The sequence below is a fragment of the Hibiscus syriacus genome, unplaced genomic scaffold, assembly GCF_006381635.1.
Source record: "Hibiscus syriacus cultivar Baekdansim isolate YM2019G1 unplaced genomic scaffold, ASM638163v2 tig00110556_pilon, whole genome shotgun sequence".
Lineage (NCBI taxonomy): Eukaryota > Viridiplantae > Streptophyta > Magnoliopsida > Malvales > Malvaceae > Hibiscus > Hibiscus syriacus.
The window spans coordinates 3,032,913-3,048,622 of NW_024062779.1; the positions used below are offsets into that span (position 1 = coordinate 3,032,913).

Sequence of the window (15,710 nt, forward strand, 5' to 3'; positions counted from 1 at the left end):
TACAAACTATTTATATAATAGAAAATTAAAAAGGACGGTAAAAATATATATTTTTTGGTGTGCTTGGTAAGGATAATGAATAAAATTAATAGATTATAACATTTTTTATTTAATGGTAGAGTTCCGTGTGTGTGTGTATATATAATTTCATCATTTTCTGTAAATTAAAATAAAATTGTAAGCTTACCGAGCAATGTCGTATTGTCATGTACAACGTTATCCTTCCAAAACTTATTTGCGGGTAGCACGACACATGCGTAACTAAGACAAGGCATTCACGTATTCATACACTTGTAAGTACATAATTCTTAAATTTATGGAATGCTATATTTCAAAATAATTGCATTAAATTAAACCTCGATTAAAAACCGTCTGTATTCTTAATCGGATGAAGTGTTCTATACTGTCGACCAAAAGTCAATTTGGTACGAACGGTTAACCAATGTCTTCCGTTTCTCCTTCTAATGAAACGTGCAGATTGATTTGCTTTCCTGCAGTGCTCCATTATGTATGAAGTCAAAAGCATACCGCTGCAAAAAGGTCATTCGTTTATCGGGATATATCCAATTATTTCTCCCCTGAGTTAGGTTATCCAAAACAACCATTCGAGACGAAATTAAATCGAAATCAAACTTAAAAAAATAAACAAAATAAAATAAATTTCTTTAACAAATAAAAGAGAATAAATAGAGAGAAAAATACTATTTTTAATTTTTATTTTGTGATCGGAAATAGTTGAGAACTGTTGTTACATAATTTCTTTTAAGACAAATTTTTGGTCATTTCTTTCATGCTCGAGATCTTTGGTTGTCTATTTCACATGATGTAACAACTCGATAATCAACAAACTATAGCACAAACTTTCGAGATCGCAAAATATTTCTTGCCTTTGTCTATCATCGAGAAACTAGATAATGAGAGAAAATATTTTTCAAGAAATTAGAAGTTCTTGAATTCCAAAATTGTTTAGCCTAGAAGGTTAGCACTCTATTTAGGAATTCTTAAAGTAGATTTTAATAAAAATAGTGTTATTCATTTATATTCAAACTCTAAAAGATCATGTCTTTTAATTTGAAATATTTAAAAATATATTGTTATCATTTTAATATTTAAAAATATAATAAATAACTTTTATTTTAAAATATTCAAAAAAGATATTGATATTCTTTTAATATTTAAAATTTAAAAAAATATAGAAATATTCTTATAGAATATAGAAATTGATTATAAATTGCGTCCAATAGAATTTGAACCTATACCAAAGGTTTAGAAGATCTTTGTCCTATCCATTAGACAATCGACACTTTTCATTACAATTTTTTTTTGTTTTGACTTTTTTTTCTTCTTTTGTTTGATTTTTTCTTTTCTATTGTTTGTAAAAACTAAAGAACATGTGGAAAAAAATTTAAGAATTGCGTATTTATTAATTCAATTCAACGATGTTAATGCATCGTTGAATTGAATTAATAAAAATTCAAATAGAATTCGAATATCAAGCGGGTAGCGAGAATTGAACCCACATCATTAGCTTGGAAGGCTAGGGGTTATAGTCATCTTTTACTTTAAAATATTAAAAAAATATAATTATCCTATTAATATTCAAATACAAAGAGATAATAAATCACTTTTAATTTAAAATATTTCATTAATGAATTCACTTCATTTTTCAACATGTTCTTGACACTTCTTTAATTTTGCTACTGTTTTGGGCGGGAAAAAGAGGGGGAGGAAACATGACTCCTCGTGCCTTGCTTTCCACGTCGATATAACATAAATATTAATGTGGGTATAAGTTGGTGTTTGTTTTTGCAGAGGTAAAAAGTATGTAGTCTGTGGACCACATCTACAGGCATCTGCAGCAGAAGAGATGGGTCAAAAGTCTGCAATCTGCAAGAAGAAGACTGTTTGTTTTTTAACGTCTACAGAATGCTAAAATAAACTGAAATATAAATAAAATGATTTTTTAAACTTAAGAGAGTTTTGCAATACTGAGATTTAAATAATTTTAGTTTTACAATACTGAAATTTAAATAATTTATACAACTACAATAATATTTTTTTAGAAAAATAAACACCACCTTATTAATTCTATTATAAGTCTCACATAATCACATGTATTATTAGTTTTATAAGTTTTATAGAATAAAATTTATAAATAATCATTAAATTATATGATTTTTTTTTAAATATGCAATTATGTAATACTTTTAATTTTTTAAATATATATTCATAATTTATTTTTATAATTATATGATATTTTTAGAAAATATTTTTTAATTTATCAAATTATTTTATGATTATTTTTTATTTAATTGTGATTGTATTTTAAAATTTTAAAAAACATAATTTATAATTTTTTATATTTTAAAATCTTAATTAGCAAACAATGAAATCATTTTTTATTAAGCAAAGTGGTTTAAATAATTACATTTTGTATAAAAAGTTTAAATATAATTTCAAAATAACAAATCCAAAAAAATATTATATTTAAACTTAAATCAAAATAATTAAAATAAATATAAAATTTTAATAATATAAAATAATTTATATGATATAAAATTAAATATCTATAATATAATATTAAAAATTAATATTTAATTTATTTTAAAAAATTAATATTAAAATTAATATCTATAATATAATATTAAAAAATTAATATTTAATTTATTTAAAAAATTAATATTAAACTTAAAATCAAATATAATATAAAATTAAATATAAAACCTCTTTGAAGAGATTAGAAGACGTATGCAGACATAAGATCACGTCTGCGCCGTGCAGACCACGCACAGACGTTAGAAGAGCTTCTGTCTTCTAAAAAACAAATGGTATGCGAAGCTCAATGTCTGCGCATGGTCTGCGCGACGCAAACATAAGAACTTTGCAGACCTTATACAGTAAAAACAAACACCACCTAAGAAAATTATCAAATACAAAATTATCTGTTCTGGGAGTAAAAAAATAACCGGCTGTAGATAAACATAGGATAGGATTTTACAAATTTTTATTTGAGTTTAAGCTCATACCATATACACTTTTGGCTTTGATTGATGTTCCTTTAATTCACCACATTAAATTTAGTTTAAACTGATTATTTAGAGAAAAAATAGTTTAAAATTTCAATTATAATAAGAATAAAAAAATTACTCATCCAATTTGGGTTTGTAAGGCCAAGTTCGAATCCTACAACCGTCACGTTTAGTGGATAATTTATAAATTCTTATGTAAATCTCAATTAAGTCTTAGATATATCGTGACCCTAAACTAAGATAATCACATCTAACCTAAACTTTTTTAACAAAAAAAAATAATCTCTGACAATGAAATAAACACTAAGCATTACTATATATCCATCAATGGCACATCAAAGTAAATGTTAAAAAGGTTACTTGCATTAAATGATTTCTTTATATAAATTTGATCATATATTTTCAAACGGTATTATTATAGTAAAAACCCTCATTAATTATATTTTTGAGAAATAATTCTAATGTCAAATTAGTTAGAAAAATAATCTCCAAACAATCTGAATAGGATTATATCGCGTTCTATAAAACGTGTTTAATGAACCTCGTGTTTTATATAGCGCGATACCCATCAACTTTTTTAGATAAAGTCATTAATATTGGATAAAAGTAATAATAAATTTATGAAACTCGATTTTCGTAAAACGTAAGATCTGACTTCATTTCTTGTAGAACACGAAGTATACTACATGAATAATTTGTGGTTATTTTTCTAAGAGGGTTATTTCTAAAAAATAATTAATTGGAATTTTTAATATAATAATGACTTTTCAAACACCTCACCAGTAATAATGCTTAACAAAAACTTTGAAGAGAATAAATGTTTAATCAAAAGTAGATTAAGAAAAAGAATGGAAAACTAAAAATAAAAAATATAAAGATCGGTAAACATAGACTAGAATCTTTCTCTACTTGACGCAAAGGTAACATTGACTAGACGGTCTCGATTTATTGCCCTCTGCTCTTGTTTGAAACGAAGTTCAGATTGGATATTCCATTCCTCTCCATATAAACTTATTGTTAACCTCGATTGCAATCCATAATTAATATATATTATATTTTTTATATGTTTTTATGTTAATTATAAATATAGAAATTTTTTAAGTGTAAACATAATAATATAATAAACATACTTAGTTGCGATAAATATTTTTTTTTATAAATTCTATACTCAAAATTTATTAAAAAATAGAAAATTGTTACAACTAATTACAGACAAGCAACAATGCAAACTTGGGGTCTTTATTTACATTGAAACCGATTTTAACCGTTGAGAACACTCTAAAGACCAATTAGTCTTTGATCTTCTAAAGAGCTTCCTTAAATATGACCCTCCAAAAAGGATAGCTTTCACTTCAAGCAGTTGCATTTGGGCGGTAGACGCACCTTGCCAACTTTGCAAATTTCTAAATAATTTCTATTCTATTTATACAACGTAAAAGAACTATTAAAATATTAAGAGTATAAATATTAATTTAATTTATATAAATTCATTTTTGTAAATTGTTAAAATAAGTAATTAATTTTAAAAACTAAATCATTATTTTATAAAGTCAGATTCAAGACATAATTCACATGTTAATATCTAAGTTTTTCATCTTTATATTATTACCATGTGCTTGAATATGTTTATGTTTTAATTTTTTTCTTCCATTTGATAAATTAAAAAAGAATGAATTTTTATTTAACTCATTAAGTGATCTTAGTGGTTAAAAAGAGTTTTATTCTCCTTAAAAATGTTGAGGTGTGTTTGTTATCCTTTGTTAACAAAGATTCCGAAAAGATACTATATTAAATCACTTCGATCTATTCTAAAAGTATGAATTTTTATTTAATTTTTTATTAGTATTAAAAATGGAAAAATAAAATTATATTTTTATATTGTTAGACATTTATTATAGTGAAGATAACAGAGTAATTTTCCTTTTTAGGAAATTAGATAGTGTGTTAGGCAGAGATATATGACTCACCGTCTCATATTTTTCATAATAAATTATAAAATTAAGAAAAATATTATTTATACAGGGACCCCGTGTTAGTATATATATAACTTCTATCCAAATTATATAACACAGTAAAATACATAACATGACATTTCTAAATTTACAATAAAGTTTTTCGTTTCTTACAATATTTTATCTTGTCCAGTGATCCAGTCTGCAAATCCAATCCCTAAATTATTTGAAACTACGAGAAAAACAAATCCAGGAGGTGTCCTGTGGGGCCCATGAAGAAAACTAATGTGCAATAGTAATATCAGTGTGCAGTTACCCTCATTGTTTAATTTTAGTAAATACGTTAATTTCTGGCGTTTTTACCCAAAAATAATCATAGCAACAAAATATTACATCTTCAAATATTATTAAATTACCTTTTTTCTTATAAAGCGAGGATCATAAAGCGTGCTTTCGTGGGATTTTGTCTGAACATGCGTCATGATTTGCGCCTTCGCAGGATTCTGTTTGAGCTAGCTCCACGTTAGAAGGTGCAGATCATGAAGCGTGCATTCGCAGGGAAATCTAATACGTACAGGAAGACTCGTATCATGTGGCGCGCCTTCTATTATTCACCTTGAATTATTGTGCACTCCATTATTACCCGAGCCTTAAATCTTGGCTATTAACCCATTCTCCTCCCCTTTAAATACCACCGAATACAAAAATCAAACCACACCAAAACTACTTTTACATTCGTCCTTCTATCAATTTATTCTATCAAGCTAAGTAGATTTTGTTATAGTTTTTAGAAGGTAAAATTATTTTTTATAATATTATATTTATTTTATATTTAATTATTTGACCAAATTTTATTTTAAGAATTATTTTCTATTATTTTTTACGGTTGTAAAATGGAAAGCGAGATCATATCTTGAGATATTTTGTTGATACGGTAATAATATTAAATTGTGTTATTTAAAATATTATGATTTTTTTAACATTAATTTAATTAGGTGTATTTCAGCTATTGTTTTTGCATATATAGGACTCTCAATCTTTCAAACTCTCAAAATAAGGCGTATTTCAGCTATTGTTTACTATGATAGAGAAATTCAGGAAGATAAAACTGGCATTGTCTTCACATCAAATCATTTTGTCAGAATATCTTTCAAGAGAAACATCACTCTTGAGGAGTTGATCACTAAATTTTATGGAAGGTTCATATTAGAAGTACTAGAAGACTATCCTAACTTCAGTACAGATTTTCAACTGCACTATTTCAGTTAAATTATACAATGTTTGAACTCTCCAACAATGACGATGTTGTTATGAAGGTTGATGCTCATAATCAAAATTCAGACGCTGATACACAAATGTATGCCACAATTGTTGAAGTGTATGTGGTTCATGGTATGTCATTATGCTCCCACTATGGGTTGACTCAACAAATTGATCAAATTAAATGTCCAACTCAACTAATGTGTAATGATTTTAACTCCTTAATGGGAAATCCACATCCTGGTACCATCCATCAAGTTCAATGGGAATACATTCATCAACAACTTGTTACGATCTCCGTCGATAACATTTTTCCAATAATCAATTGCTCGATACATTTCTTTATATAGAGATTCCAAAATCGCGGAGCCCCAAATGAATGAGCCAACAATTCGAAAATCTGCGAGGTGACGCAACCACATACAATAAACTTGGTTGCTAGATTTATCGGGCACCAAGATCCCTCCTATGAGTTGTAATATGCAAGCTCGTGCATATATTTTAGTCTGTACCTCGGAATAGTCTTCACTCAACTGTCAAAAATTTGTAGCCAACCATGATAAATGTATTCGACCACCGTTGAAATTAGGCGAGATACCTCCAAGATACTCCTCGCACAAAAAATTTCAATCACCATCCACCACACTATAAATAACATCTCTATCTATCGAAAACCCCAAATGTATGAAAATATCTTCCAACGTAATAGTGCACTCCCCACATGAAATATGGAATGTGTGTGTCTCTGGTATCCGTCTCTCAATCATTGCAGAAATAAGGTTGAATTCAAGGTTACAATGCCTTTCATATTTCGCTATATCACCGAATCTAACCGCGGGTAAATACGGTATCGACAAAATGACTCGATATATGATTCTCATATAAATACAGCAACCCCTAACATTTTATAACTATAAAAAGTAGCACAATAAAATATAATAAAATAATAAATTATTAAATGATTATAATATAATAAAAAATTAACTTCTAAAAATGATAACTATACATTCGTCAAACTTGATAGAATTATATATAGAAAGAAGAAATATAATATTTTCGTTTGAGGTGTAAGTGTTGAGAGGGAGAAGGGTATTTATAGGGAGAGGATGAAGGGGAGGCGGACAAATGATTGGACAGTATTTATATCAAACGGTTAGAATTAAATGAAAGGTACGGATCATGATTCGAGTCTTTTACCAGCTCGGATGAAACTCTATGAGGATGTTTTTCATTATCTGCGTTTTATTAAAAAAAATATTAAATTAATAATATTTAAAGGAAAAATATATGACAGTTAATATTTCGTCTTTAGAGTTTTTTTTTTGTTTTTTTGGGAAAACACAATTTCTGAACGCGGTCTGTTTCATTTTCTAAAAGCGTCCAAATGATAAGTACGAGAGTCAAACAAATATCAACAAACTGCACCGTAACTGCCCTCTGAGATACCCTTCCAAGTTCTACTTGTCTATAAATTCAGAGCCAATGCCCATCCACAACAAACCATCACCCAGAAAAATAAGAAAAAGCCTCTTTGATTCCAGTTATTGGTGAAAGAAAAAGGGGAAGGGAAATGGGTTTGAACTCCAACAGGGTTGAAGATTTCTTTGGCCATACTGGAAACACAACCGTTAAGGTTTCTACAGAGATACCAATGCCAGCACCGGAGGTGGCAACTATGGAGATACACAGTGTTTGCATGCCGCCGAAGAAGACCACTTTCCAGAAGCTCAAACACAGACTTTCGGAAATATTTTTCCCCGATGATCCTCTCTACGGATTCAAGAACCAAACGTGGTGTAAGAAGCTGGTTCTGGGAGTCAAGTCTCTGTTCCCAATATGCCAGTGGGGTCTTGACTACCATCTCCGTCTGTTTAGGTCTGATATCATATCTGGTCTCACCATTGCTAGCCTTGCAATCCCACAGGTAAAATCATCAACCGACACTAATGAATATCAGTGGACGTGTTTTTTAATATATTCCAGTTTCTTTAACATCATCAGAAACGTGAAATGAATTTTTGTTTCTTGTTTACATTTTTCATGATAAAATAATTGTCTAGAACTTATCTAAAGATGACCCCTCCCCCAATTCTGATTGTCAGATATGGCAGTAAATTATGTTTTTGGATCAGATCAAAATTCTTTCACCATAAAAACTCCTTACTCTTTTATGGTAATCTATTTTGCTTTTATGGACTGCAGGGAATCAGTTACGCGAAGCTTGCAAATTTGCCACCTATCGTTGGTTTATGTTAGTATCAGAACCAAAAGAATTCTGATCTCCAAGTTGAATGCAATGTTAGATAAATACAAATTAATAGCTTTAATTGATATGAATTTCTATCAATTCATGCAGATTCAAGCTTCGTTCCCCCTTTGATTTATTCTGTCCTAGGGAGTTCTAGGCATCTTGCTGTTGGTCCAGTGTCCATAGCATCCTTAGTGATGGGCACAATGCTCAGTGGAAGTGTCTCCCCTACTGATGAGCCTAATCTCTACCTTCAATTGGCCTTCACTGCTACCTTCTTCGCTGGTGTATTCCACGCATCTTTGGGTCTCTTAAGGTACTCTTTTAACGTTCTAAAAACGAAAATATAACAAGCTTAAGATTCCTTCACTATGGAACAAAGTGTGACATGCATATTGGTTCTGCCTTAGTATCTATTAAACATGGGTGTTCATTAACCTTAATCATCATTTACACAGAAAATAAGAATTCTTGAACACAATCGAGTATAGAAACAAAACCTGCTTCTTTTATCTATTAGGAATTTTATGATTCTGGTTTTGATTTACAGGTTAGGCTTTGTTATCGATTTTCTATCGAAGGCAACACTTCTCGGATTCATGGCAGGTGCAGCAGTCATTGTGTCATTACAGCAGCTAAAGGGGTTGCTTGGAATAGTTCATTTCACAAACAAGATGCAAATCATACCTGTTTTGACCTCTGTATTCGAGCACAAAAACGAGGTAAGTGGATACAACAAGGGAAAGAAATTTAAACTGCCTTTTATTAATTTTCTTCTTTTTTAAAATAACAAGGTGTTAGTCACTGTAGCATGTTGGAAGAGCTCTTCTTGCTTTTAGGCCAAGAAACCAGTGATTATTCTTTTGGAAAGGGGAAACTTACAAATGCTTCCATAATCATTGCTTGGCATGACTTTGATGAATGAAAAACTATCCCTTTGATTTGGTCCTATAAACTAAACCACAGAATCAATGACTGCAGGGCATGTGCCTTTTATGTATATGAGATGCCTTCTATTCGCATTATGCATGCTTTCATGTAGAGAAAGACATTCTACTTTCGAAAAGTAACAAAATTATCTAACGGTGTAATATTGGTTTAAAATCATCTGCAGTGGTCCTGGCAAACTATTGTAATGGGATTTGGCTTCCTGTTCCTTATGTTGACAGCAAGACATATTGTAAGCATCTCTATTTTACCTACAAAAAGTTTGTCCAGATTCTAGCTTAGTTCTTTAAAAATTTTGATATTTGAAAATTTCGTACAGAGCATCAGAAAACCAAAGCTTTTCTGGGTATCAGCAGCTGCCCCATTAACGTCCGTAATTCTCTCAACGATCATAGTTTTCTGCATTAGATCAAAAGCTCATGGAATATCATATGTAAGAAATAATTCTTATTCTCTACTTTTATGTAAAAGATCTTTTTGAAAAAGTTCTCCAAATCTAAGTTGTCTTTCCCATTATATTTCACAGATTGGGCACTTGCAAAAGGGTTTGAATCCACCCTCATTGAACATGCTATTCTTCAATGGCCAACATCTGGCTTTAGCTATTAAGACTGGAATTGTCACTGGGATCCTGTCCCTCACTGTAAGCTTTCCTTAACCAGAACTGTCATTGATATCTTATTCGATAACTGAAACCCTTTTTGTTAATGAACATTACCGGACAACAAAAAACATAATATTCCAAAACATCTTATGGATGGCCTATCTTTCCTGTAAATGATTGTGGATTTGCATGGGACTTCCACCATGTTCTTGATATCTTTTTTTCTGTATGATTTCTCGATCTAATATCCTGATGGTTTATAATGTTTTTCAGGAAGGGATTGCCGTGGGAAGGACATTTGCTTCTCTAAAGAACTACCAAGTTGATGGAAACAAAGAAATGATGGCAATCGGTCTCATGAACATGGCTGGTTCTTGCACATCGTGTTATGTTACAACAGGTGTTGATTCTTTCACACTACTTCCAATATGAAAACATACTTTACTGCATCCAAAACTAATCTATTTGACATGTCTTTTTCAGGATCGTTCTCTCGATCTGCAGTCAATTACAATGCTGGAGCTCAAACAGCAGTCTCTAACATAGTATTAGCTGCAGCTGTGCTTGTGACTCTGCTGTTCCTGATGCCACTATTTTATTACACCCCTAATGTCATCTTAGCAGCCATCATCATAACAGCAGTGATAGGGCTTATTGATTACCGGGGGGCATACAAGTTGTGGAAAGTTGATAAACTTGATTTCTTGGCTTGTATTTCTTCCTTCTTTGGGGTTCTGTTCATCTCTGTTCCTCAGGGACTTGCCATTGCAGTAAGCATTTTTAAACTTTTCCAAATGACTGCTTTCATCTCATCTTCTCCTAGTATTTTATTGTTGAAAGCATCAACGCAGAATAACAAGTAACAAAAAATTTTGCTGGGTGCCTGATATTGCAGGTTGGAGTTTCTGTATTCAAGATTCTCTTGCATGTCACCAGGCCAAACACTGTGGTGTTGGGAAATATTCCACGAACACAGATATACCAAAACCTCCACAGATACAAAGAAGCTTCAAGGGTCCCTTCATTCCTCATACTGGCAATAGAATCTCCAATGTACTTCGCAAATTCAACTTATCTACAAGAAAGGTAACTCCATAAACGCCTCCTTTGAATGTTACCATTGATAGTCCAAGAAACCATATGATAGATTGCCAGGCTGAAATGTTTTATCAGTCTAGCAGATTATAGTACAGCATCTTGTTCAGCAAACCGTTGACTGACTGAAGGAATCTCTTTTGTTATAGGATGTTAAGATGGATTCGAGAGGAGGAAGAATGGATTAATGAAAACCATGAAAGCAATTTGAAATGTATAATTATTGACATGACGGGTAAGATAAAGCTACCATATTTTGTACCCAAAAAAAGCATCCCCTGTATTTGGCTAACAGAATGAATTTTATCAGCTGTCACAGCAATTGATTCAAGTGGCATCGACATTTTATGTGAACTAAGAAAGATACTGGAGAAAAGATCACTTCAGGTAAATGTTTGTCCAATAAATTTTCACTTCAAACATTAGGATGAGGTTTTGACACTTTGTTTTTTTGGTCATTTTCAGCTAGTGTTGGTAAATCCAGTGGGAAGTGTGATGGAGAAATTGCATCAGTCGAAAGCCTTAGAGTCGTTTGGAACGAGTTCATTTTATCTCACAGTAGGGGAAGCAGTGGGAGACATCTCAGCTTCATGGAAGCCTCAACCATGATAAGATTTGTAGAAAGTTGCAAACGTTTGACTAACCCTTTTAGACCCTCTGGCAGCCATGAAAATGGTTTAGCATAGAGAGGACCTTTTTGCTTCGTCTCCATTTCCTTGTCATTTCGTGAGAAAACCACAAGTCAATTAAACGTTATGCGTTGGTTTAATAGAGTAATCAAAGAAATTAAATAATTGAACTCTCTAGACATTAACACTTAAAGCGCCTATTAGCTACCAATTTAACTCTTTTAATACACTACACTGTGCTGATGAGCTCTGGGAAATTGGTAAGAGGTAAGGGTTGCACTCACTTCTCTTGAACCCTTCCATCAAACCTCTTTGAGGTGTGATCAGGATGAGTTTCCACAACCAGAGACCAGGAGGTATATTTTCAATGGTCAAGCTCATGTTATATAAGTGAAGACTTTTCAAAAAAGTAAATGATTTTGATATTTTTCCAATATTTGTTTCAAGCAAAATAAATTAAATGAATTTTGTATCAACGACAACTGAACCAACTTTTACCCAAAACAAAACAGAAAGAAACGATCCCTTATTAAAGTGATCAATGAAGGATAGACTCCTTAAGAATACAAGATAACGTGCGAGAATGGTTCTTGTATAGGAAAGTCTCCAAAAAGTTGTCATTTTCCTTTAAATAATTTTCTACAAATGGACAGTGCATCACAAACTTAAATTTCTCGACCTGGAGGAGAAACACACTGGATTCATCTGGATCCTCACCACATCGGACTTATCAGATATCACCAATCAGTAATAAACACTCAACCAAACAACTCTACTAAATAATGAAAAGCTACTCGATTATGAAAGATAAAATCAGAAAACAGTATCCGATACAGTGAATCATCTTTTGCAAAATGACCTAAAATTGTATTCTAAGATCTCCCTCAAATGAATGCATACCCAGCCTTTTGTGCTCCAGCTTCATATCACTTAAGCACCACTAATCCCAAGCTTTTATGGTTGCTCTCTGCCATCTTTAGAAGCACTTCCGTATTATACCCAGAAGCACTGGACATAGATTATTTAAATAAAGCTACTTCTCATTACAGATTAGACTTCATATCTAGAGAACTATATCCTTCAGCCCTTCCAAAGAAGTGAAGAAATACCATGAATTTTGAAGCCACAAGGGATTTCTTCACACACGATTCTTTGTTAGTCAAATATCTGCATGGAGTAGTTTAAAATTCAGCAGATATTATGATTATATATATATATATATATATATGAACTGAAAGGGAAAAAATGTAAATAATATGACATGTTAAACTCCAACCCAGAAAACTAGCAATGTACTATGTCAATGACTGAACATGTATTTGAACCATTTCTGTTTTATGTTTTAACTTTAGCTGAAGAACTGAATCTTTTTATTTTTTACATTTTCTTAGATAAGATAACTAAAATGAGAAGGGATCTTCTTTTCTTTTAACAATTAGGGGTTAAGCATTAAAATAGGGGGGGGAAAACTTTTTTCCTGGAAATCCCTCGACCCTCCATCAATGTCACCGATATAAACCAATAAAGAAAAAATATATTTTTATTTCATATCAAAATTGAGAACTCATTTTAGCACCGATCTGAATTATCTCTTACTTGATCTGTATCGGGTGGGAATCTCTCTCAGTTCCCATTTAATGCATAAATATTCACCTAGTAAAGCCATCACTGCAACTCCAGTACCATTCACAACCCACCAGGTAACAGAGGAAGGCCAACCTCCATATATAAGGCATATGAAAAGATGGATAATATAGAGGGTGGCTGAAAAATCTAAGCACTTCTTTGCCCTTTCAATCAAATAAATCATGTACCCAGCTCTGCATAGATCCAAATGAAACAAAAACACAAGTTAAAATGAGATAAGTTTAGAAAATATCTAGATTATTAGTACAGTATGCTTCCAAGTTTCAATGGAGGCAATATCATCATATAAGTAATATTTAACTCTGGCCAATTAATTCATAACTAAATGACTTGGGCAAAAATAACAGATTCAATGACTTGGGCAGGGAGGTCAATTACTTTCAAGCTTAACTACAATATCCTAAAAAATAGTTCGACTCAGTCAACTTTGCATTTCAGCTTCGAAAGTCATGTGCAGAGATCTCTAAATCCTACTTTTAGTATCATAAATAGACATCAGAAAAATAATGAAAGACCATTATTCAACATCACAAGTGTGCAACATAATCTGTATGTAGATCAAAACAAGTCCGGCAACCTATATCCATCGATAAAACAAAAGAAATGGGGATTATTTAGTTCAATCAAAATCAACTGCAGGTGCTTTGAGGTACACAGCAAGGGTTAGGCCATAGTTGAACAAAATAAGAGTTAACTTTAATGCTACCATTCTTTTATGTCTATAATTATTCATATTCAAGCAAATCTAAGTAATTAGTATATCCAAAAAGCATAAGATAGAAACTAACCATTTCTTACATAAATGCATTCAAAAGTTAGGCATATAATCATACAAATGAAGCACAGATAAAAGTCAAGGCGGGAACTATATTCTCAGTTTCTCACCCTGCAATAGCGCTAAGCAGAAACGAAGCAATGACACACCAGCCGACAAGGGTGGAGCATGTAAGAGTAGAGAAGTCAAAGAAATAGACCAAGCTCATACGAGAAACTTGAGTACCGACAAGAAAGGACAAGAAGACTCCAAGAGTGAGGTAGTATAAGCATTGGAGGCAAACAATTTGGGCTACAATAAGCCAAGGATCCCATACCATCGCCCCATAGAACATGACTGCAATTTGAATTAACCCTTTCAATTCCCAAATACCAGAGGTCAGCAAGAACCTCAAAGAATTCCCAAATCAGCCACTCAGTAAGATTTTAAATGTTACTTATATCCAAGGGTCAGATCCTAAAAAAATTGAATCCTTTGAACCGAATACAAATACTTAGAAAATTAGATGGATCAAACCTTTTGAAAGTAAAGAAAAACCCAGCTTTTAAACAAGGAAAATTCAATGTTAAAACTGAGTTTGGCGTTAAATTTTTTTCACTTTGTGATGTACCCAAAATCGAGACTCGGTGAACTCGGATCTGGTAAATCAACGAGTCCGGAGGGGAACAAACCCGAATCTGATAAGAAACACCGGCTGTTATTTATCAGATAAATTAATAATATATATATATATATATATATATATATATATATATATATATATATATATATGTATATTTCCCAATTCCAGCTAACTTATATAAAATTGAGATTTTGGTTCAAAGAACTATAAACGCTTGACACAGCAATTAGAAGATGAAAGGAAAAAAAACAAGAGAGAGAAAGAAAGTGAAGATTAAATACTGAACATCAAGATCGATACAATAGAAGATGAGGAACCGTTTAGCTTGACGAATTCTGCAATTTTTGTTTTCCCAAAACTTCTTGTTCAATTCAAAGAACTATAAACGATTGACACAGGTCACAATGAAGGTTTGGATTTATTGCTATTAAAATACAAAATAAAACTAAATTTACGTTTTCATTTTTCCCGTTTCAGGTTAAATATTTATTAACAAATTATTGTGTTCAATTAGTCGTGGGTTCGATTCCCATCATGGTCGAGAACAGTTATCCAAATTAAAATGCTCAAATAGGGCTGATGTTTTAAAGACCTGTAAAGGTTGGTTTTTATAAACTAGTTGAATAAGTCATTAATTTTTTTAAAATAATTAAATAACATTCTCCATCATGCATGGGCAATATGGTCTTTAATTTTTAATGTAAATTTATATTTCAAGTGTGATTGTCCCAAGTGAACATCATAATTCAGAAAGGTCATTTTTAGTAATTTATATTTTATGCTTGAATTTAAAATTTCTAGAGAGAACAATACTTCCACTAATCACTAATACCATTTGATGGATTCAGTTAATTGTATTATTTAGTACCTATAGTAATTGATTTTTATTGTGACTGTTAAA

At 31.3% G+C, this 15,710-nt stretch overlaps 2 protein-coding genes across 2 annotated transcripts; one reads left to right on the forward strand and one right to left on the reverse strand.

Moving 5' to 3' along the window:
* Positions 1–7,762: 7,762 nt before the first annotated feature.
* LOC120131452 (probable sulfate transporter 3.4) lies at positions 7,763–11,861 on the forward strand. Its single transcript, XM_039148443.1, has 13 exons — positions 7,763–8,165; positions 8,444–8,492; positions 8,598–8,805; positions 9,040–9,211; positions 9,604–9,669; positions 9,757–9,870; positions 9,964–10,080; positions 10,315–10,441; positions 10,525–10,811; positions 10,937–11,127; positions 11,286–11,371; positions 11,447–11,523; positions 11,602–11,861. The coding sequence occupies exons 1-13, from the start codon at positions 7,812–7,814 to the stop codon at positions 11,743–11,745; spliced, it is 1,992 nt and encodes a 663-aa protein (XP_039004374.1). The 5' UTR covers positions 7,763–7,811; the 3' UTR covers positions 11,746–11,861.
* Positions 11,862–12,573: 712 nt separating this feature from the next.
* LOC120131453 (protein SYS1 homolog) lies at positions 12,574–14,651 on the reverse strand. Its single transcript, XM_039148444.1, has 3 exons — positions 14,298–14,651; positions 13,362–13,585; positions 12,574–12,932 (listed from the first exon to the last, which is right to left on the reverse strand). The coding sequence occupies exons 1-3, from the start codon at positions 14,519–14,521 to the stop codon at positions 12,925–12,927; spliced, it is 456 nt and encodes a 151-aa protein (XP_039004375.1). The 5' UTR covers positions 14,522–14,651; the 3' UTR covers positions 12,574–12,924.
* Between the last annotated feature and the right edge of the window lie 1,059 nt (positions 14,652–15,710).

What these genes read in the sequence shown, in the direction of transcription:
- LOC120131452 (XM_039148443.1), top strand. Translation starts at nt 7,812, where the DNA reads ATGGGTTTGAACTCCAACAGGGTTGAAGATTTCTTTGGCCATACTGGA. An exon ending in GCCACCTATCGTTGGTTTAT is followed by an intron (nt 8,493 to 8,597) that starts GTTAGTATCAGA and finishes CAATTCATGCAG; the next exon opens with ATTCAAGCTTCGTTCCCCCT. An exon ending in ATCGTGTTATGTTACAACAG is followed by an intron (nt 10,442 to 10,524) that starts GTGTTGATTCTT and finishes TGTCTTTTTCAG; the next exon opens with GATCGTTCTCTCGATCTGCA.
- LOC120131453 (XM_039148444.1), bottom strand. Translation starts at nt 14,521, where the DNA reads ATGTTCTATGGGGCGATGGTATGGGATCCTTGGCTTATTGTAGCCCAA. An exon ending in CTGCTTAGCGCTATTGCAGG is followed by an intron (nt 13,586 to 14,297) that starts GTGAGAAACTGA and finishes GGATCTATGCAG; the next exon opens with AGCTGGGTACATGATTTATT.